At 41.1% G+C, this 24,606-nt stretch overlaps 1 protein-coding gene across 2 annotated transcripts in view; it reads left to right on the top strand.

Moving 5' to 3' along the window:
• SGCZ (sarcoglycan zeta) overlaps nt 1-24,606 on the top strand; it is a 554,931-nt gene that overhangs the window by 426,334 nt on the left and 103,991 nt on the right. Inside the window, exon 3 of one of the 2 annotated variants that reach the window (XM_079989843.1) lies at nt 5,240-5,341. The exons of the other annotated variant lie outside the window; for it this stretch is intronic. Coding sequence (XP_079845969.1) covers nt 5,240-5,341 — 102 coding nt within the window. The remainder of the gene's footprint in view (nt 1-5,239; nt 5,342-24,606) is intronic. 2 annotated transcript variants of the gene reach the window in all.

Here is a 24,606-nt window from a genome sequence, read left to right as displayed (position 1 = left end):
TCCAACCCAGAAAACACAGAGGGATATAGTGTGTGGCCTGCGTAGAGTTCCCATCAAGGCTCATCTGCCCCTAGATTGTCTATCAGCTCTGTCTAATGGTGTGTATAAAATACTACTTCATTCAGTTAGGGTTACTGGATAAAGAAAAGTGACATTTTAAAGGATAAAGAAAAGTGACATTTTTAAGGCATTCCACATACCTTTGTTGCTTGAAGGGATTTTCAATGTGCTGACTAAAAAGAATTAAACTTGTCCTCCTCCTGTCTGCCCCACGCCAAAATAATCTTCTGCTTCTTTAAAAATATCCCATGTTCATTTCACATTTGCAGTTTTATATATTACATCCATCTGATGGGTCCTTAAAGTGCTTATCATTTCCCTTTTTTTCCAGACCCAATAGCTTAAATGTTCCCTGGTGTTAGCATGAGGAGCATGATTGAATTCCATGAACCTCATTATTTTTCAATTGGTTGCATTCTCATGCCATAATTGATCTCTTTCTAACGAGAGAGGAAATAGCTTTCTTAAGGATCTTGGTGTATCCCTATAGATTAAATAAATCTAAATCCTGCTGGATTTAATACATTTACTAAATCCCTAACAGGGTATCTTTCCTTTCTAACCGTTTATAATTATGAAAGTCTTGGACCTGATGCTATTCTGACTTGAACAGTCATCAAATGGAGAACAATTGAATTAGCATTGTCCTTTTAACACCTTTTTAGAATAAAGCCTTCTGTGGGCAAACCTACAGTCCTTCCCAGTGTCTGTTCTCCTGTCCTCATCCTTTCCTTTTCCACAGGCTGAAAAGATGGAGATTCAATCAGGCTGTCTTTGGGAATGGTGAAAGCAAAAGAGATGCTCTTCCACCCTGCCCAAGCAAGAGACCTCCATACTTGTCTGTGTCAGGTGTTCAGCCTACACTCGAGTAGGACCCTGGCAGAGATACATGCCCGACTGGCAAGTTCCCTCCCTCCTGGTCGATCATTAGGGAGCTTCATAAGCTTTCTTCAACCTGAACATCACAGCGACCGATGCCAACCGAAACCGGCACACTTAGGGATCCGCAGAGTTTGCGCAGACCTCAGCAACTCAGCATTTTGGCTAATCTACCTTATTTACATATAAACACACAGGGAGCACTGCAACATGGCTCCCTCTGTCTCTAGCCTCAGACAGCAAAGAGGAAAAGAACAAAGGACAATAGTCCCACTTCATGGAGCACAGTAACACAAACATCCTGTCTTCATCACTTCCCACTCTGTGGAGTCAAAACATACACCGTCGTGTGATAGACAAAAATCCCATGATTGCAATCACAGATCAGGAATTCTAACAGTCTGGTGGCAGTAGGTTAAGGAACTTGTTACTTGGGATCAAAGACCCAGGAAGTGTTTTTAACATTGGTAGGTGCTTAAGGTGATTATTATACTATATACACAATATTAAACTAAAAATGAAATTCAAAAGGGATCCCAACTGTACCGAAAGGACACAGTTCATGAATAACATCTGCACTGTATATTTAAAGCACATCTAACGCCCATTCAAACCCAAGATTCTGTCATGGGTTAGGACTCGGTTTCACCTGCTGAGCAGCAGCCTGAAGGAGCAGAAGGCAAAGTGACTCCACCTGCTGCTGATCAGCCTTCTTGCTCCTGATGAGAACCAGCTGGCTCCAGCTTTCTTAAGCAGGGATTCCAGCCTCAGTCAGTTGCTGGAAACAACTCCAGTCATTCCTAACCAGGCCTTGCTGATTCTTGTTTCTTATGACCTTAGGCCCTTGACTTTCTTGACCCCTGGATCATCTGAGATGCTCCTGACCTTAGGACTGGACTGGATTTTGTATATGGAGTCTGCCTCCAGGCAGGTACCCCCCTGAGACTTGGCTGGTTGGCTGGCTTTTCCCTCCACTGACCTCTGCCCTGGCAGCCAGATTCTGAGGGAAGTCATGGGTTGCCACATGGAAGGGAGAACATGCTAGTTTTCTCCTGCTCAGGAGGGTAGGACTTGAACCAATGGCTCCAAGTTACAAGAAAAGAGATTCCAACTTAAACATCAGGAAGAACTTTCTGACACCAAGAGCTGTTTGTCAGTGGTACGGTCTCCCTCAGGAGGTGGTGGGCTCTCTTTCCTTGGAGGTTTTTAAGTAGAGGTTGGTACGGTCTTCTGTCATGGATACATTAGCTGAGATTCCTGCATTGCAGGGAGTTGGGCTTGATGACCCTGGAGGCCCCTTCCAACTCTACAATTCTATGAGTCAATTAATGGGTGCTAAACATGCTTTAAATGTATGGTGTGGATGACTGTCTTTTTCTTTCCTAACATTGTGGCCCTGTTTAGCTTGTCTTGGCTCCCTCCACATCTAAGCTCTCAGGGCATGGAATGCAAGGTGCTGTAGTCAGTTTGTGGGTTCTATAGTCGCACTTCTTTTGTCATTAGCCTTGGCTTCATCAGCAGCCTGATCATCTCAGGCTTAAGATTTACCTGTAGCCATAGAGAGTTAGCGTCTCCAACCCCCTTGTTCTACCCGGACACTGAGGTCCAGCACTGAGGGCCTTCTGGCAGTTCCCTCACTGCGAGAAGCCAAGTTACAGGGAACCAGGCAGAGGGCCTTCTCGGTAGTGGCACCTGCCCTGTGGAACACCCTTCCACCAGATGTCAAAAACTCCCAGACTTTTAGAAGACACCTGAAGGTAGCCTTGTTTAGGGAAGCTTTTAATGTTTGATGCATTACTGTATTTTAATATTTTGTTGGAAGCTGCCCAGAGTGGCTGGGGATAAATAATATTTTTTTCTTCTAATAAAAATAAGAAGAGGAGGAGGTGGCAAGGCAGGTATTCCATGCTCCCTACCCATGCTGGAAGATCAGCATGACCTCTGGTAGAAAATCATATATGTACGGACCATTATTATTTCAATGTGACTAGCTACTGTTCTACTTGTATTAGATGTACCTAAGGTTCTGCTGTTCACAAACACAGGAAAATGTTATTTTCAAAAGGGAGAGAGTTGCATTTTTCTTCTCATGTTTAAATTGAGCTCCAATTCATTCATCCTATTAAATTTTAAATATTTTGTATTTGAAGCTCTGCGCTAATATTTTATTCTAGAAAACATTTCATTATTTCAGTTGTTGTGATGTGCTTTGGAGAAATTGTCCTCATAATGTAACTCTTCAGTCTCAGTAGGCAGGCGTTAGTGGAGAATGGAGGATGAACCATTGTTGAGAAGCTGTATATTTTAAAGTTGAAATCAATGTACTTACCAGTGATTTTCAACAATAAGCAGTTTTGATGTCGAGAATTTCCCAAATATTATTTGTGTGGTAGTATATTTATATGTTACACTTGCCTGAATATTGCCATCCAACAGTATTTAATATCAGGCATGCAATGGTGTTCAGCACTTAACAGTATAGATGGCTGACATGCAGTAGTAAATTGCAATGTTGTTTCAAACTTCCTACCTTTACCATACAAAATCTACCAAGGAACCTCTACATGTTTGACAAAGAATCTCAGGGCATTGCATAGGAATTTGGAGAACATGTTGTAGGGCAGGGATGTGAAACCTGTGACCCTCTAGATGTTGGTCTCCCAGTTCCCATGAGTGGATCTCCATCGTTCAAATCACATCTCACTATCATCCATTGTGAACTGAGAGTGCATGCCCAATATCTTCCTGGAAAGCAGTTTCGAAACTTCTGTTGTGTCACATTTAACAATATTTTGTGCCAGTTACAGAATAATATTTAACAGTAAGAGAACATTTGATGAACAGTTGGACATGTAATGATTGACATCTGCCAGCATTTCATACAGGACAAAGTCAGGGTGTCTAAAAGCAACACCCCTTATGTGTTGTAACCCTCTGCCTGGCAAAAGCAAGACATTCACCATTTTTTAAAAATGCATATTTCCTCTGCCTTGTAATCTTGCCTTGTATAGGCAAGTTGAGGGAGCCACACTGTATAAAATACCATTGTCCTTCCATAGGCTCTTATTTATCTAGCATGTTTATCTAGCATGCCCCAAGGATCTCAAGACAACATGCATGGAATCATGCTGTTATATCCCCAAAAGAACACTCTGCAACTTCACAGTTTATACACTGAATTTTCCCACAGTGAAAACACAAATAGTGAAAAAGATTTCCATGTTCTTGTTTTTTTAAAAAATGACCCCTCAGAATATGTACCAGGAATTCTCCAGTATATGTCCATGAACATGGGCCTGTCTGCATTTACTATGCTTGGTGTGCTCCAAAGTAATTGTGGCAAATCCATTTTCTGAGTGAAGTGGCCAGGAACCTCATTATTGATTGGGAATCTAAGAGAATCCTTTGACATTTGTATAGACTCCCACAAGAGATGGTGGACTCTTCATTCTTGGAGATTTTAAAGCAGAGGTTGGATGGCCACCTGTCAACATATGATTTAGTCGAGATTCCTGTACAGTGGTACCTCTGGTTACGAACTTAATTTGTCCGGACATCCATTCTTAACCTGAAACCATTCTATACCGAGGTACCACTTTAGCTAATGGGGCCTTTCGTCGCTGCCACGCCACCGGCGAACGATTTCTGTTCTCATCCTGAGGTAAAGTTCTTAACCCGAGGTACTACTACTGGGTTAGCAGAGTTTGTAACCCGAAGTGTTTGTAACCCGAGGTACCACTGTACTCCAGGGTGTTTTGACTATATGACCCTCGGGGTCTCTTCCAACTCTACAATTCTATGATTTTATGTAAAACGTTAAATTTGAAATCTCATATGGACTATGCAGTAGTATGCTATGCCTGTTGATCACAAGCTTTTCACATACCTGCAAGTTCAAATCTTCAGGCTACAGATGGCTTCCCTCCTGGTAGCTCTACATTTCCATATAAACATGGGCCCTATCCATATTACTCTTATAAAGGAGGATAACCAACCTAGAGTTTTATGAACTAGGTAGCTCAGACTATAGAAAGGTACCTGTCAAAGAAATATGTGCTGAAGTTTTTAAAGTATGTTGCCAGTAGGCAATGTGCCTATCAAAAAACAATGACAGATGTGCATTCATGTCATGAATCATCTCATAATCAGACAGGCATACTCACTTCCCCCTGCACTTACATTGCTTTTAGCATTAACCTTCTAAACCTGAGGTTTGATGGGAGTAAGAAATGCATTGTATATAGTGATTAGATGCCCAACTCAATGGCATATACACACATTTGTATATTATTGCTTCTAGGATGGAATGGGGAATCTGAGAGTCACCAAAAAAGGAATTCGACTTGAAGGTATATCTGAATTTCTACTTCCATTGTATGTGAAAGAAATCCATTCTCGAAAGGTAGGTTGCTTTGCTTAAATAAATAACAAGTTTAAGGCTTTTCTCTTTTTTTTTTTGCTTTCGTTATTTTCACTGAAAGTATTGGATTTCTAAGATACCTTTAAATTGACATTTAGGTGAGGATTCCAAATGCGTTTCCTTCTGAGCCTTCAGTGTAGAGGCACATAGGGAACTTAAAGGCTAATCTACCTCAATGATAAATTTTCACTTGACTATACCTTGTAACATTTCTAAGATGAATATTGGTTGTGCTTGCTTATTCTGTGTGAAAGCGTAGTTCCTCAGAGTGACACAGACAGTTATGACATAGGTAGCTGATGTGTGAAATGGCCCAATGCATTTTGGAAACCTTAACTTCAAATTGTGTTTTTCTGCTGCCACCGCTATAAAAAGAACTTGGGGATTTTACAAATTTCATACAGATTCTACTCTTGAACACAACCAGAGGTTCAAAGACACATCACCAGTCAATACAAGCTGCTAGGAACCTACAATGTGAGGGAAGCTATTGCCTTCATGTCTTGCTTCTGGCTGGCCTGTCCCATCAGGACTCCTCTAAGTTAAATGACTATGTATTTACTCAAAAAAAGAAAATAAAAAAGAAAGAAAGCTAATACTATAGCAGTGAACTACTGGTAGATATATATTGGGAATGTATCATTCAACATTTAACTTTTAAGAATTATCTAGTAGACATCATGAGCAGATTGGTACATTTGGAGCATATGCTTGGCCTTTTCCCAAAGAATTTATTTCCAATTAAGTATTCATGCTAGCATCCTTAGGCCATAATTTAGCGTAGATGTAAACATGCTTAAGCCTATTGAAACCAACAGGCCTAAGCATGCACTGGTGTGTGTCCACTAGTGAACAGCTTTATAATAAAACAGAGGCTGGGAATGTTCTAATATGAGAAGTATCTCATCCAAAAGTACATTAGCTAAAGCAGCCCATCACATTATTGTTTAGTATGTAATTGTTTTACTGCTTAAAGTAGGCCATTACAGAAAAACAAGAGACATTATAAATTCTGCAGAGCAAGCCAGCTATTTCAATTCTGTCAGGTGGCAACGGAGTTCTTAAAGATATATTTTTAGAAGATCTTGTGTTTTGCTTTCTTCGGTTCAGGGGTTCTTTCTAGCATGCCAATGCTAACCAGTAATCAAGGAGTGAAGCAAAAATGTTTTGAGTCAATGAAGTGTAGGGAAATTGAATATACATTGCTGCTCCAAAGTTGTCAGGAATGAAGAGCTATTTAAAAACTTGTCAGTCCCAAGAAAGGCTACAATAAGCACTGATTTAAACGCCCGCTGAAGTTGTGTACATTTTATAAACTGCTGTCCTAGGCACCAGCCAGGGAAGACACACGTCTGAAAGTTACTTTTTAATTGACAAAAGTACACAGAAATTCCCACGGTCCTGTCGCCCCCACTTCTAGGCCGCAAGCAGCTGTTCCCAGGTGTTCATCCTGCAGAGCGCTTGCAGCAACAATGGGACCACACAAACCCAGGTTGTCTTTTCCTACATGGAAACTATCACTGCTCTTCTTTCTTCAAGCCCCTCCTTGTTCCAGTAGACACTGGGGCAGGGGGTGGTGTGGATTCAACCGGCCTGTCCCTCGCCTGAACAGCCTCTTCCTCTGACACATCCTGCACACCCATCTCCCAGCTCTGGCCATTCCTCTTCCGCTGAGCCTCACAGCCTGTGCCAAATTCCATAAATCACTGCCCTGCTCTCAAAAGTCAATCCCCAGGCTTCCCGCTTCTGTCACATACCCATCAGAGCTCTGCCAAACCCTGACATCTGCCCGCATCTAACGGTATGCTGAGAAGTCTGCTGTTTCCTCATTTGGGGCCATGTTTCTTAACGTGTGACTTGCACAGGGACAGTGTATTAGAATTATGTCTCCAGTGTAATAAGCAGTCCACTGGTGGCCCCATCCGCTCTGAATCAACCCTGATTCAGATTGCACTGCCATGCCCCATTGGGTGGGGTGGAATATTGAGAACTTAAATAGGTCAGATTTTTGGTAAGCCACTTGGGGAATTGGTTTCAAAGATGGGATAGAAATACCATAGGAAATAGATAAAATGGAAATGTCATGGCTTAGAGACTGGGGTGAAGGAGGGCCTCCATCCTCTTGTCTCATTCCTTTCCACTCTATCTCTTCACAACACAAATCTTCACTACTACTACTACTACTACTACTACCCCCTTCTGAAAGCATTTCTCTGGCTCTCTTTCCTTCCCTCTCCTGTTCCCTGCTCACGTTTGGATGGATAGCTCAATCTGTTTCAGGTCTGTGCCAATTTCACATAATCATGGATTCGTATTAATAAATCCATCCCATCTGGTTTACATATTAATCAACAATTTTTGAAAATTATACAAAACTCTTATTAAATGCATATGTTTATACTAAATACCAAATTTAGATACATATTCTAGCACAAAATATGAATTTAGGTGGGTTTTTTTTGTTTCAGTTCATGCATATCTAAGAGTGTGTGTGTGTGTGTATGCATAAGCAAAAAAAAGAAAAAAAGCATTGCAAAATTTGAAGAAGTGCAAAATCCTAAGACTATTTTCAGATTCGTGCCATTTTGTCTAGGAAGTACAGATCAGATAAATCAGCATCAGAATGTACAGAAATTGAATTCCTTAAGTGGCTCTACTCTCATGTTGTCTTACTTTCCTCTGCACACGCTGGCACTGACTGTCCAAATATTTAAGAAGCTTCCCCCCCTCCCTGCTCTCAATCTTTCTAGCTCTCTGTCCTTCCCCCTCCTCACCAGTGTAGAGCTTCACTGTTCTCTATAGCAATTCACATTAGCCAAAGAGAAAGTAAGAGGGACAGAGTGGCAAATTTATTCTTCTTTGTGGTCTCTGTGCATTCTTATCTATGAGTTCTGTGCTAGCATAAAGCACCCCTGGGAACATTCTAGAGATCTAGCTGGCAACTGGTGCCCACAGGCTCACTAAGGAATGTAAATATCTCGACGTTTAGTTGGGCATTGACCTGAAATCGCCTGTGACATGATAATTTCTAGTCTATTTGGGAGAAGAGCGTGAACCGAATTTGACATTTCCTGAAATTTACTCAGCAGACTTTTGTAATCGGAGGGCATCGTTGTGGCAAAGAGCAGCAGGTATCACAATAACCATCTTTGTAGCCTCATTTTGAGGGCAGACAGAAATAGTTGTCCAGCATCATTTTTTAACTCCTAAGGTGTCCATTTCTACATCCCCTATTGTTCCTTGCCCCTGGACCTGTGTTAATTTTTAAATCTTCCTTAAAGAAGGCAATGTATGAGTGGCCAAGGAGTGACATAGACAACCTTCTGCTGCCGTGGTTGTTTCTGTTGCTCATTATGCTTTGGCACCTATGCAAACAATTCCACCTACAGTGATTTCCATACCCAGAAATACAGCTTCCTGTCTTGGTGGAGGTTTCTCCAGAAGTGACAATGCCTGAACCTATACTGGACAGGCTGCAGTTCCTCCCCAAGTCCACAGTGTGGCATTGGACATCTTTGTGGTTGTGTGTCATTCACAGAAAGGAAGGTATGAGGATGCTGTCACTTTCTCATCATAGCAGGCTCTCCCTGCTTCATTTTGGTTTGCACCATCAACAGAGCACCTTATGCCAACTAAGTTCAGCACATACTGTCACTCCTCTGAGATGCTGATACCAGGGTCACTGAGATCATAAATATGATTTGCGTAACAGACACTAATTAAACTGTTTGTGCTATTCCCCAAGCTGATAATTCCACTCTCATGTTTGTGCTGGCTCAGGGATGAAGACTAGGAAAAGCCTACTCTTAAACATCAGCTTCTTGATTTCCTCACAGAAACCTACCGTTAATAAATCTATTACCATCCTAATAGGCTATTAGCCACTATCCCCCTGTCCTATGATGTTCATTCTGACTGTACCAATGTCAACCTTCAACTTTTTCTGCCAGTCCAAATCCATCCCTTTTCATTTGCTTTTCAACTTTATTTTTCCTGAGGGCATAGGTGCCCTCCCAACCAAGCGGGTTGGTGAACCAAATATGGGAATGTACAGAGACAAAAGAAATATGTTCACTACGTGTAACGTGTGCTCTTCAAGTGGTCACCTGTATAATCTCCCAGCCTTCCCCTGTTTCTAGTGTCCCTCTAGATTTTGTTTTGGGATGTGGCTATAAAGGAACTTGGCAGAAGAGGGCTTGAAGAATAAGGAACTGGCCAGATACCTCACCTTGAGGGGAGGAGGCACAAATACCAGCTTCCTGGTCCAAGATCTAGAATGTTCCAGCTGGTCTGCACAGGCACAGAACCAAACATGGAACAACTTCCATATTCTCCTTGGCATTTGAATAATACAATTGTTGTTATTGTGGCTATTTTAGCTGGAATCGTTGGTGATTAACCTTGTGTCATGTGCGGAAAGGGTATCATTATACATTAGTTATTATTAGCCGATGATCTCCTTTAGTGTTTTATTATTGACTCTTAATGTGTTTATGTGACACTGCATCTATTTGAAAGTTTTGGTTTTACTTTGTTTCAAGGCACTAATAATAATAATAATAATAATAATAATAATAATAATATACCCCGCCCTCCAAAGCCAAGACCAGGCTCAGGGCAGCTAACAACCAATAATAAAACAAGTTGATTGAAATACAACTTAAAAAACAAATTACAACACAACATTAAAAAGCAACTGGAAAAAATGACTGAATGGCAATCTCTTTCCATTCAAAATTCTAAAGTGTCTGATGGAACATCTGTGTATGATCACAACTGCACCATACAGTCAAAGCCCTCTTCTCACTTTAACATTCATGGTGTTCCCAAAGAATCCTGGGAACTGTAATTTGTTAAGAGTGATAAGATTTGTTAGGAGACGACTTCCCTCACAGTATGACTGACAATTCTCCGAGCGGCTTAACCGTGAATCCCTCTTTCCAGGGAACTCTGGAAATTTGTGAGGGCAATAGGAGTCTCCCAACAACTCTCAGCACCCATAACGAATCAGAGTTCCCAGAAAGCTTTGGGGGAAGCCATCTCTAAAAGTTCTGTAAGAATGCTTTAAATGTATAGTGCATATAGGACATATCAATCAATCAAATCTTTATTACGGTCATAGACCAGCATAAGTAGGGTGGTGTACAATAATTTAAAATCTGTAAAACGTTTGGAAAGCTACAATTATTAAAACAGAAGGTATATATACAAAAGACTATAAGGATATAAAAGAACATTAAATGGATGTGGAAGAGCATAAAAGGCTATGACTATCAATTTACAAAGCACTCTGATATGGGTGTTCATTAAAACTAGTTTGTGGCGCAGGTCATCAGCCGATGAATTTGACCACTGCTATGCAGAACCGTGTTTTATATAATCGACTTTCTGTTTTGTTCTGTGTGTCTCGTAATGTTATTGTGTTGCTATGGCTGATGGCTGACGCAGATAAAGATTCATTCATTCAACCTGGCAACATTGTATGTTGTAGCAGGGTTGGTAGATATGGGACCTAATATATGTGTAGGAGACAGACAGGGGAAAGATGCTTAAAATAAATTTGTTAAACTTTTTAATCATAGTCATTAAGAATCCAATTGCATCTTAGGGGCTGGAATTATATGCTCTCATACACACCGCGCCTGCCAACCTAGCAGTTCGAAAGCACCTCCGGGTGCAAGTAGATAAATAGGGACCGCTTACCAGCGGGAAGGTAAACAGCGTTTCCGTGTGCAGCTCTGGCTCGCCAGATGCAGCTTTGTCACGCTGGCCACATGACCCGGAAGTGTCTCCGGACAGCGCTGGCCCCCGGCCTCTTGAATGAGATGGGCGCACAACCCCAGAGTCTGTCAAGACTGGCCCGTACGGGCAGGGGTACCTTTACCTTTTACTCATACACACCAGTACATGCTGATGTGCTGGCATGATTGGATTAGGACCTTAGTAAATAGATAATGATGCAAAATGTTTTCTTACACTTCTAAAAAATATATTTTATTTACAATATTTTGCACAATATTTATGTACAATATATATTTACACTATTTATGTATGAAAGAAACATAAAAGATAGCATCAATTAACAACAGTCAGGTTGATGTTTCCTATTAGTTCTGACCATGAAAAAAAGTAACTCTTAGGACATAGATGATTAAAATGGGGGGGGGGGACTATCTAATCATAATTTTTAAGTAAATCGTCAGTAATGAGGTTGCTTCAGTGTAGAGAAAATGCAAATACCTAACCTCTGATGTAGTACTTTGCACAATCAAAAGTTTATGGTTGCATAAATGACCTCTATATAATTTATTTCATATTATAGTTACATAAATGAACCTCTGTGTAATTAGATTTCTTTTTTTATAAAAAGAAAAAATACATTTTAATGTGAAATGCAACCCCATGAGTGTAAATCAAAGTGGAAATTAAATTACGGCTAAGAAAAGTGTGCCACTATCATAAGGCATAAAACCTTTTAAATAATTTGACTACAACTTTACATATTATTAGAGGGCACAGAGATGAAGTACTGAAAGGAGTTGTGTCCTATAGGTCAAAAGGTGTGCAGAGGGGCAAAGAGGCTGAATTTTAGAACCACACAACTATCAGGAAATTTCCCCAGGCTAGCATGTGTATACTCTAATTTACAATTTGGAAGCTGAAAATGCATGTTCCATGTAATCTCCTACTAAGCAGCATAGCTACAGTATTTTAGCCAGAGCCTCTGGGTGTTTAATCATGGTCTGATGCTGAAGCAAGCTCCTACATGCACTCAGGGCTCTATTCTTCCAGGAGAGATTGGAATGAGTATCTCTCCAGCTTCTACTGCATTTGGTCAACAGTAAAAAAATAGTAATTCTGGGCTTGCTATGACTGGCATAAACACTAGGAGTAAGATCTTCTTTGCTTGCCTGCTCAACTCAGTCTTCTACCAGACTTCTGCCAGTGCTGAGGTTTCAGGTTCTATTTATTTAACAGGATTTATTAAATTTCTCTATTGCCTTCCACCCGAGGATCACAGAGTGGTTTACAGGTAGGAGTTCAAGATGGTATACTTGGTTCTCCCCCGCCTTATTTAATCCCCACAAACAACCCTGTGAGTTAGTTTAGGCTGAGAGGTTGTGATTGGACCAAGATCACCAGGCAAGTTTTATGTCTGGGGATGGGGATTTGAACCCTGATCTCTTGGGAGCAGGCCTGTCTGGGACTTTTCAGGTCAACTGACAACCCTGACCTTTAAAGGTTGCCAGGGGAAAGGATATTAAACACAGTTACTCCCTGATGTCCTGCTCCCCCTCCCCCCAAGGCTCTCCTGTGCCTTCAACATTAGAGATCCATCTGCTGTGCACCTCAGAGATATTTCTCCCTCTCCTTCACGCCTCTCAAACTATTTATACTCATTGCCTGTGTTTTTTTTCCTGCTTGTCTCCATTCACATCTTAACTTCTAGCCTCTTGGTCTACCTGAACTGTAAACTCTTAAAGTCTGTGGCCTGGTGGGTGAGAATCTAGCCAAGCCACAGAATGCTTCTATATTGGCAAAGACTGTCTGGAAGTGTTGCCTAGCAACAGCAGAATAAGCAAGTCCATTGACAAACCTTGGTTAGAAAAATGCATTTTTAATAAAATAAAATAAAATAAATACTACAAACATGTAATACGTCTCATGGGCAGAAACACCTACCAGATATTCTCCTTGACTTAGATCAGCATTGCATTCTCCAGAACACACAAATACTAGAAGTGAAATCTTTCTGGAAAAACCGCCCCAGCAAAATTAATGTAAGACAAATGTACAATGCCTGTTGGAGATTTAACTAATTTAAAATGAAACATTTTTAAAACCCCTTCTACCCCATATTCATCATGGACCACACTCAAATCTTTCTCTGCCAGCTTTCAAATCAATCTGTTCAGCCATTTTCAAAGTATAAGCTGTAGCACCATTACATTGGCTGAATTTGATTTACTTGACTCACTTTTAACAATAGGGTCACAACTATTGCATATAAGACAAAAGTTTGCTTTGAATCTAGGACCTTATGCATGCAAAGCATGTGATCCAACACCAAGCTACATTCCTTTCTCCCCACCCCCCATGAGCCCTGGAAGTAAAAACAAGTTCTGCCCTGAATTCAGCCAAACCCAGACTTAAATAAAGGTGATTGTGGTGCAACAGGAGAGAGAAGTGATTTCTGTTTATATCCAATGCTTCATTATAAATAGGTGACAATATAGGTAAAAATAACATACAGTGGTACCTTAGTTTACAAACTTAATCCGTTCCGGAAGTCTGTTCTTTAACCACAGCTTTCTTAAACCAAGGTATGTTTTACTATAACAGTGGGGGACTCAATTTACAAATGGAACACACTCAACAGGAAGTAAAACATGTTCTTATTCCAAGGCAAAATTCACAAACCAAAACACCTACTTCTGGGTTTGCAGTATTCTTAATCCAAGTTGTTCATAAACTAAGCTGTTCTTAAACATAATTGTTTTGGTCAGCTAAGATCTGTTAAGGGAGTGTACGCGCGCGCACACACACACACACACACACACACTGTGGTCATACATTTTCTATGTCATCTTTTGCACTCCTTTGAAGTCACAGCAAGCTAAAAAGAAAGAAAGAAAGAATATGCTCATATATAACTGTATTTTTGCCTTCCTAGATTTTGTATTCCCAGAAAAGTGTTTTTCAGGTTGCATTTTCATGAGTCTAAAGCTAGAGTAATTTTTTTTGTCAAACCATATATGAATTAGTATGCAAGCTATTTGCGGGGAACGATGGATTGGAAGTAGCTTAGCAACTTCTGTGAACTAAGTTCTGCACTGCTGGCTTTCAACCCCAATGAAGGCAATGGGAGTTACCTTTTAAATGGACACTGACATATTTTAAAATAGGATATAGGTCCACACACCTTTTCTCTTGGGTGGGAGCTATCACTCAATGAAAGAAAAAGACGTGGCACCTTGTTTCTTTATAAATAACTGCCCTTCTGCACAATAATGGATACTACTTAGCTCCCCTTTGATAGAAAGGTGTTGCCCAAGAGATCATGATTCATGAGTTCCTCAATAGCCTTTTCATAGGTTTTCATGGGATGCACAGGCCTTGGTAAACTGCAGGAATAAATTTCTCTGTAGGCCATGGATCACATAATTTTCTCTCTATAATATGAAAACAAATATATGGATTATAAAGTACAAAAGTGTCAGTCGGTAATAATGCAGTTCCTCACCCTCTTGGGCTTAGTCTACAATGGCTTCATAACCTTTCTTCTTTTTTTTTTAATAAAAAAAGGACATTTGAGGCCTACTGTCATTCTTGCTGCTATTATTTTTTCCCTATTTCCTCTCCCCTCCAGCTTCTTTAACTAATTCCATACATCTGGGACTTTGTGAAATACAGTACCTTCTAGTATACCCAAAGCTTTCCTAGCGCAACACATGGTCTAGTAGAAAGAAAATTTATTGTGAGCCTTTTCTACAGGAGCTTCCTATTATTAGAAGCCTGTGAACTTGGAGGCGCTTCAGTCTGTGTTAAGCTTGTGTTTGTCTCCTTGCATGCCGTGAATTAGAATGATGTTATTCTGAAAGTCCCATTTATATTACCAAAGGGCTCGCAGTGCTGTATATTGCGTGTCCCTCTCTGCTAAGGCAGTGGAATAAAAACACTAGCCCAAGAAGCCAAAGCAAAACTCCATTTAATTAATGTGGCACAAAGCGCATTCTCCTTCATGGGGAGCACATGTTGTGGTGGGGGCTAGCAAGACACCCCATTGTTGCTGGGCGATAAAGAGTTTGGCCACCATTAGCAGAGGGCTGGCTGTTGCTGGGGAGACTTATATGTTGCCATTTTTTGATTGACAGCCCTAGTCTTTAAATGCCCAGCACGCAGCGTTGAGCTTCCTCTTTTCGCTGTGCGCATCGGATCACCCGCCCTCCCTCCCTATTTTAGGCTGTTTGCTTGACCTTGCTATGCCTGTCATGGGGTCGTCTGCTTTTGGGGCAGGGGCCCGATAGGAATTTTGTCCATTTGGCTGATGCCATTTGGTTTTTGCCTACTGCGTAGCAAATCGTCACAACTTGTAAGGTTGCGGTTAGGCATTGGTTTGGGAATTGGTTGGTGGAGGGGCATGGATTTGGCTGTGCCTGCCCCTCCAATAGTGCTGCTGCTGCAAGGGAATTCCGTTAAAGGAACCCAGGGGCTCACCATGCTTTTGTCCGAACCCTGTCAAGGGGCCAGGGGCATGTAAGAGCCCCTGGGAGCATTTGGGGAGAGGTGAGGCATGGTTCCCAGTCCCGTCTCTCTCCCCAGGTGTCTTACCCTTTTCTGACTTCGCAGGCGTGAGAATGTCAGACTGTCCCTGTGCGGGGTCAGATAGTCGCAACCAATGCCTAAGCAACCACTCACATTGCTTGTAATTTAATAAAGTTGTGGCCAAAATTATGCCAAAAAACCTTAAACAAAAATAAGGTGTCACTTGTGTTTTAGGGGGGGTTGTCTTGGGGACCTCGACACGCAAATGATTGTGACTTTCATTTTCCAACATTGTTTCTAAAAATGCACCTGAGAAATCCTGTTTTGAAACCAGCTAGTTAAAACACACACAGGAGGTCATGAAGCAAACTGGGGAAAGTGTTTCACATCGTAGTTTCTTGGCACCCCTCTGGGCACTACATAAGCTGTTTTGTGTTTTGGCACAGAGGGTGGGGGCTTAGGCAATAATCCTCCATGTGTAAATGTCAGCATTCAGCATTTTCTACAACTGGGATATTCATTGTGGCATATATACTATTTGACACAATATGGCTTAGACACTGTTTTGCTATAAGCACCTGAATTCTCCCTATTTGAAACCCTGCAAAGCTCAGTGGCCTGTTTAAAGCCAGTCTGCTCAAGTAAAACTAGCCAATCTAAAGGAAAAAAAGAAAGATGCTGTGAAATTCTGGCATGGCATCCTGTTGTGTCTCCTATATGAATTAGCATATGCACAACTCTTGCTAATTTTAGTAGTGACTGAGTTTGACTAGCAAAAGTAATGTATCAGAAAATTATTCTCTGGCTCATCCAAATACAAAAATCCCAAAGCAGTGCTAAAAATAAGGCTGCATGGTCTTTATTGCTTATCTTTTTTCTTTTTGCATTTATTTGTTTACTTTGTTCCTTTGATTATACAATAGTACAATGATTGATGAAACCGATTCCCCACCCCCCACCTCAAGATTTATTGCTTGCGTAGGGAAAATATATCACTTAAATTACATATAACTGAAAAATGGAATCTTTCCAATCTGGCTTATCAACAGCAATTTGTATTGTAATAGTATAATGAGAGGAGTTGCTTTGTTCACTGATTGTAAAGAAGATGTTTGGAAAGTGTCCAGAATATGCTTCTAATGCTCAGGAAATCCATCTTAATTAGCTTTATCTCATCATTCAGGGTGCTTCCACTATACTGACAAAGTATTTGCTTTGCGTACACCGTATTTCCAAGGACAGGCAGATATTATACATGCCACCCCAATCTCTGAGCAGTTTGAGAGTCAAGGGGTTCCATGCATTTTCAAGCAGAAATCCGGTATCTCTCTCTCTCTCTCTCTCTCTCTCTCTCTCTCTCTCTCTCTCTGCTTGCTGCTTTGCTTCTAGCTCACATCCACTGCAAACTCAACTCTAGACTCTGGCTTTGTTCATCTAATGATCTGAGAGTTGAAGGAAGGACCCCACCCAATTTGCCATCTCACACAGAGCCTCCCTTTGCTTTGCTTCCCTTAATGGCCCATCATCCAGGCAATCACCTCATCAGGAAGTTAGCCTGGCTTATATTTTAACACCTGTTGGATCCAGGCGTTAGAGGGGTCTGGCATCCAGTTTAAGACACACCAAACTCATAACTACACACGTGCGCGCACACACACACACACACACACAAGCAGACACACCGATCCTAGTGTTTTTTGTTGATACCTAGGGTTACATCTGTAGGGTTGTTTGATTGAATGTGTTGTTTGATTTTATGTTCATGTCCCATTTTTAATGCGCATTTTGTTGTTGCCAAGGGGACAATGCTTCTTTTAAGAATCAGAGCACAATGAGCACACAAATGGGATGAAGGCTAAAGATTTTATTAAATAGCAAGAGAAAGTTTCAAAGCATTGGCATTATCTTACTCCCTTATGGTCTATAGTTGATGAGAGTCCTGCCAACAGCAGCTGTGATCCCTGAAGATGGAGCTGGAGCTGTGGTCTGCGCACGCCACTTTCTGCGGTCCAGCCTGTGCAGAGGTTCTCATGAACAGATGTGTTATTGGTTCTTATTCCCATCAAAGTGACTCTTGCAGCACCATAAGCCACAGCTGGTGTTCGCTTGACATATCAGTTTCCCATCAGAATGAAAGACTAGCTAGTACTTGGCAGGTAGTCAGCACAGATAACTTCCAAGGAGCCCTCCTTACTCCAAATGCCATTCTCACACAGTGACATCTCAACAAAACTAGATGTGAGAACTAACTAGGGAATAAACAGAATTAGCTTCTTAAATACCAAGGCCCAAGGTATTTCTATCATTGAGAGGAGCAATTGCTGAGCCCCACACCTCTCTCAATGAGAGCCAGTGTGGTGTAGTGGTTAAGAGCGATAGACTCGTAATCTGGGGAACCAGGTTCGCATCTCCGCTCCTCCACATGCAGCTGCTGGGTGACCTTGGGCCAGTCACACTTCTCTGAAGTCTCTCAGCCTCACTCACCTCACAGAGTGTTTGTTGTGGGGGAGGAAGAGAAAGAAGAATGTTAGCCGCTTTGAGACTACTTGAGGTAGTGATAAAGCAGGATATCAAATCCAAACTCTTCTTCTTCTTCTCCTTAATATAACAAAAGTCTTCCATAAGACGGCAATACAATATTCTGGGAGACAGATTCTGCTCTTGAGCAGGTCTAGCAAGTGGCAGTGCCAACTGTGGAATTTGTTGCTTGGGGGTATTTATCTGGCATCCTTGTCCTCAAAGGCAATTTTAAATTCTCTTATGTCTTTTAAATGAAATGGATGTTTTAGATCTGAGGAAATGGGGAGGCTCTGCTGCCGCAACAGACTTCCTTGCATACAAAGGAATTTCCTCTTCCCCTCCTGTTTCCCCCCAGCAGCACCCTTCTCACCCTCAAAATCAGCTCTGGAGGACTGGGGTTTGGTTTGTTTTCTTGGGTGGGGGCGGGGAGAAGGAGAGGAAATGGAAGCTCTGTTATCAATTCGCATTGTGAATTTCTGCGCTGGTGAAGGGTGATGTACAAATGCTGCCAATAAATAAATGCCAATATTGTTGGGTATACTTCAAATGGCCTCAGCTTGAGAAGCAAACTAGCAATGCACTTCCTGCTAAATTCTCACTCTTATCAGCAGCACTCATATGCTCAGGCAGTACCTGAGATCATTGGTCTTGAACAATTTAGCAGACTCTCTGCGTTCTCATCCTTTTATGCACGGAAAGTGAGGCATAATAATAACTTGTGCACTTCAGGCAATCTTTTGAGATAGTTGGATAATTCATGTGTAGTGTAAAATCAATGATAGAGTGACTTTGGATAGGTCTTTTGTGGATCACAAGAGTGGAGGAAATGAGGCCTCTTATTTTTCTAGTACATCTCAAACAGACCAACACCACCTTCCATCCATGTTAGAGTCTATAACAAAAGAACTTTTATTTAGCTTTCCTGCTCTTCTTTTTTTTTTTAATAGGGTGGAGTGAACTTATTGATTCCTCTGGTGGCCTCAGAGAATGCATTCCCTTCACCTATAAAGTTCAAAGACCATTATCTCCATTTGAGTGTTCTGAGGGCTTCCTGTGCTGGAAAAATCTAGACCTAAAACAAATATTCACCACAAAAGTTAGAAAGATCAATACATGAGCCAATGATGCATAGCCAATTCATTTATTACATGTCCTGGTAAATATTTAAAATTCAAATATTTTGAATATCAGTTTAGAATGTTTTCCTTATTACTTTGATATTTGAGTTGCCTCGGCAAGATTAGATCTCCCCAACATCTTAAGGCCTGAAAAGAACACTCTGTCCTGCTGAAGGAAGAAAACAAAAAAGGAGATTGATTAGGCATGCATCTCTATAAAATAATGCATTGAGAGAGAGAGAGAAGTTTTTCTCCTCTCATAACACTAGAAACTCATGGAGATCCAATGAAGCTGAATGTTGAAAAACTCAGGACAGATAAACAAAATGATTGCTTCACACAGTGCATAAATTACAGAACTTGTTCCCACAAAAAGTAGCAATAGCTACTAAGTAAGTCCGCCCCCCTTTGAATTGTATGGTTTTATTTTGTTTTAGGAGGTATCACTGAGTAGTTCCATACACACACATCTTTTCTAAATTACTGTTCCGCAACATAATTCCTAATAAGCGAATCAAATCATATCACCTAATGATGCCTTGGTGTGCTTTTCTGGTTCTGTGATTACATTGGACCTTTGTCCATAAAATCCATATCAGTCAACCAATTTTTTTTTTCTGGTTAGCCTTCAGGATTTTATTAATGCTGTAAAAAACAAAGTCATCTATCCCGTACTATTCTATCTCTCAACTTGATAGGGCACCACTGTAATGAGTTGGTTCATTGTCAATGAACACTATATAATGTTGTCTTAATCACAGACTCTGCCAGTGGGGACCACTCATTCATACTTTTACTGGAGCCTGTATCATATCTGCCATGAAATTAAGTTGGCTGAGCTCCACAGATCTTGATGATTCATGACGTTGCCCTTGATTTTCTGTACTTCACTGCAGCTTTTCTGAGGTCATCCATTTGCAAAACTATACCTTTTGAGCACATCATTTTTTGTGTGTGTCACGGTGTCACTCATTTTATGAGTTCAGAGTCATTGGTCCTTTGCACAGATGTCTGAGTATTTTACTGGAAATGGTGGGATATTATTACCCAAGAAGTTCATTTGAACTGAAAAACCTCCAGGGTACTTATCAGGGATCTGCTATCATTTTCTATAGTGGATGGAAGAACAGAATACAGTAACTAAGGTAGAAGCAAGGGGTTGTGAAAACCCCTTTTCCAAGTTGTGAAGTGACATAAAACCATTTCTTAATGTTTATTTAAGCCATTATGCTAACGGTTCTATATTTCATAAAAATGTAAAAGTGCATTCTATTGCAATCACTTTAATTGATTGAAGTGTATGATTGCTTGTGTTGTGTGTGTGGTGCCCGCTACAGTTTTTCCTGTTTGCAAATGTGCCCATGGTCCAAAAATATTAGCAACCCCTAACCTAACAGGACAGGTTCAGATTGCAACCAAGATTTGACATGCCACGTTGGGAATATGTAGGGCATATTTTCTTTTGACATGAGGCTGCAACTAATCCATACTTACTAGATGTACTCCAGACTTAACTACAGTGGTACCTCGGGTTACATATGCTTCAGGTTACATATGCTTCAGGTTACAGACTCTGCTAACCCAGAAATAGTACCTCTGGTTAAGAACTTTGCTTCAGGATGAGAACAGAAATCATGCTCCGGTGGTGCGGCGGCAGCGGGAGGCCCCATTAGCTAAAGTGGTGCTTCAGGTTCAGAACAGTTTCAGGCTAAGAATGGACCTCCGGAACAAATTAAGTACTTAACCCAAGGTACCACTATAATGCCAAAATCCTAAAGAAAACAGCATTATTGTATCCTGTGTATTTTATAAAAGGATATTTCACCATCACTTTAAATATATACATAAGGAAGGAAAGGGAAGAAAGGGTGACATAGGAATTAAAGATTGATAAACTTGCAATTGCTAAATACTTTTTAAAAACAGCAGCCATTTTGGGGATCATTTGCACAATATGTTTGTTTTCTATTATTATTATTAGCCACCTTTTTCCCTGACAGGGACTCAAGGTGGCTTAGAGATAAAATAAGAACAGCTTAAAAAAATAGAAAACATGTTCTTATAACGTTCAATACAATCACAGAAATCCCTGCTATTGACTCTATATTACTTTTGCCCATTCAAAAAATGATATATCACTAGACGAAAGCATTACATAGTTTCAGGAACATTTAACATCTTGGTGTTTGAATTAGGGGATGTGTTCATGTCCAGTGTTCCATTTCATTGCTGTCCCATGGCTTGGATCAACTGCACATTCCATTGTCCCCTACATTCTGCTTTAACTTTCTATATTTCCTTTCAGAACTGATGCACCCTTCATTTATAGCAGTTTTCAGTTCACATCTTTCTTCCCTGCTGGTCACGAATTGACACTAGTGCATGTAAGCATCTGAAGACAGTTCAGTTCAGAAATAAAAAATGGAAGAATGGTGGCTTGCTAGTGCATTGGTGCTGCTCCACATTTGGAATCCCCAAATACCTGAAATAAATTTATGTTGGGAGAATTTCATAAGCATCCCTACTTTTAAATTGCAAAGGCAGGGGGAAGAGTGCCGTCTCTGCTTTTGATGTATAGCTGGAACAAATAATTTTTCTAGATGTGGAACAAACATTAAATCAATACCACTGAGATTGGTTGTATCTATTTTCTTGAAGCCGCTCCTGGTGCCAAATGAGTTAAATCTCTCCTTAAGCATCAAGGATATACCATTTAGTTGTACAGATTTCTGCAGAGTCCAATTAAGTACCAAACGTTAAGGGGGGGGGGAAGGAGTTCCTAGTACTTGTGTCATCACCTTAAAAAACAAAACAAAAAGAGGCATGGGCATTCTGGACTGTTAATTAGCTAACCTGATGAACTGAGACAGGAAAAAAATGACACTCACTTAATCAACATTTCTCTATTGAGCTGGCATCCCTGGAAGCTATGGCTTTACTGAGCAGTTAAGCATTTTCCAAAAGAAAAAAATCTGCTTTGAAAACTATACTTTTAAAAAGTAATGAAAAGTAAAGAGTGATTTGAGACCATGTCCTATTTGTTTCCAGTCTTTCCATCCAATTTCTCTGTCTCCCTGATTTTATAGTCAGCAACAGAGTATGTTTAGGCCTCACTGGGCTGCTTTTGAGTGGGTTTCTACACTTAACCCTTCCTTCCTTCCTTCCTTCCTTCACTCCCTCCCTCTTTTCTTTCTTTCGTTCTTTCTTTCTTGGGGTTCCCTCAGAGCCCACCCTCCCATTAGGCTGGGTGAGGCAGCCACCTCAGGCAACATCCCCCCAAGGCGCATCACCCCAGTTCCAACACCCAGCTTTCCTCCTGGTCTCCCCAGTCCTTAGGGGCAGAGAAGGACTGGTGGCAAAGCTCTGCTGAATACTTCCCCTCCTGCCTATTCAGCGAGAAGGGAAACATTCCAAAATGCCTCTGGCCACCCCTGGGTTCCCTCAAGCCTCCTCATTTTTCCTGCAATGCTATTTTAGCTACATAAGGCTTGCCACATAGATAATTGAGTTGGGTGTTATGGTCTCTCCTTTAATTTACATTTGGTGCTATTGCCCTGCTTCCTAAATTATGGACACTAATATGCCATTTTTAATAAAAAAAAAACTGTTAAGGCTGTGTACACACTATACCTTTGAATTATCTGTTCTTACAAGGCCTGTCCAGCACAGTGGCACACAGTTTACACTGTGAACTTCATGACCCAGGATTTAGCCCATATCTCCTGGGTCCTAGTCCAATTAATATATCTCCACCTTATTCCACATTTGGGGAAAGAAGACAGCAGTTAATAAGCTGAGGAAAGGGAATAATATTTTCCAGTAGGCCTGGAAATTTATGTGGTCGCAATACTGTACATATTAGGGCGCAAACCCTAATGCATGGTGTCTTTGGCACCAACCCACAACTGAAATTGTGGCAAGGTGTTAAGTGTCCATGGTATTTTGTAGGGGGAGAAGGGTAAGGATCCATGCCCACATGAATCCTTAGCAGCCCGATCTAATGGACACCAGCCGGCACTACCCAGTAGTATTAATAATAAATAATAATAATAAATTTTATTTATACCCCACCCTCCTCAGCCAAGACCGGGCTCAGGGCGGCTAACAACCAATAATAAAAACAAATTGATTGAATTGCAACTTAAAAAACAAGATTAAAATACAACATTAAAACATTAAAATGCAGCCTCATCACAGGAGGAGAAAGGAAAAAAGAAAGAGGGGGAGGGAATCAAATTGATTCCAAGCCAAAGGCCAGGTGGAACAACTCTGTCTTACAGGCCCTGCGGAAAGAAATCAGATCCTGCAGGGCCCTGGTCTCATGAGGCAGAGCGGTCCTCCCTTGAAAAGGCCCTGACTCTGGTTGAGGCTAATCTAACTTCCTTAGGGCCCGGGACCTCTAAGGTGTTGCTATTTATGGACCTTAAGGTCCTCCGTGGGGCATACCGGGAGAGGCGGTCCCGTAGGTAAGAGGGTCCTAGGCTGTGAAGTTGAGGGTTGGGTTGAAGCTGAGAGATGACGACAACCTTGCAGTGTTGCCCATTGCTTTTATCTCCGCATTGCAGGTTGACTTGAGAGAGTGGTATACAATGGCTTTGCAGTGAAGTATAGAATTCCAGAGTTGGAAGAGACCACGAGGATTATGATGTCCAACCCCCTGCAGTGCAGGAATACTTTACCCAATGTGGGGCTCAAACCTGAGATTGAGTCTCATACTCTGGAGACTAAATAGTATTATCTGTAGCAAGAAGGGAGGGGTTTGCTAAGAATGAGTAGCTTGCAGCAGCCTTGGAATGCAGTCTACTGCTCATATTGTAAGTCTGAAGCCAGTCTGAAACTGGTCTGGATTGCCAGTCAATAATTCTCCATTCATTGTCTCACCCCCAAGATCTCCTTCCAGGCAAATCGAGCATATCAATTGCCTGCAGAAGCTTCATGTTCCCTTGACGTACATGCAGATTGGTTGCACTTTCAAATGTTAAAAAACAAAACCAGAAGGTAATAGATGCACATGAGGGAAGAGCAGGGTCTGCCTGTTCTTAATGGACAGGATTCCTCCCACAACAACAACAACAACAACAACAACAACAACCCATCTTAGCCACAAGCTTAGGTAGCTCATACGCACCAGGGATACTTGGTTTATGTACATGTGTAGCTTAAGGCAATTTGAGTCTTTAAAGTCTGCATTCATGTTGGTGAGTCAATTCATGCTAGATGTTTGAGCAATTTTAAGTACAGTGGTACCTTGGGGTACATATTCTTCAGGTTGCATATGCTTCTTTAACCCAGACTCCGCTAACCCAGAAATAGTACCTCGGCTTAAGAACTTTGCTGCAGGAT

Source organism: Podarcis cretensis, assembly GCF_951804945.1.
Source record: "Podarcis cretensis genome assembly, chromosome: 9".
In the NCBI taxonomy this organism is placed as follows: domain Eukaryota; kingdom Metazoa; phylum Chordata; class Lepidosauria; order Squamata; family Lacertidae; genus Podarcis; species Podarcis cretensis.
The sequence above is the reverse complement of the archived record's forward strand: the minus strand, read 5'-3'. Positions and strand labels throughout refer to the sequence as shown.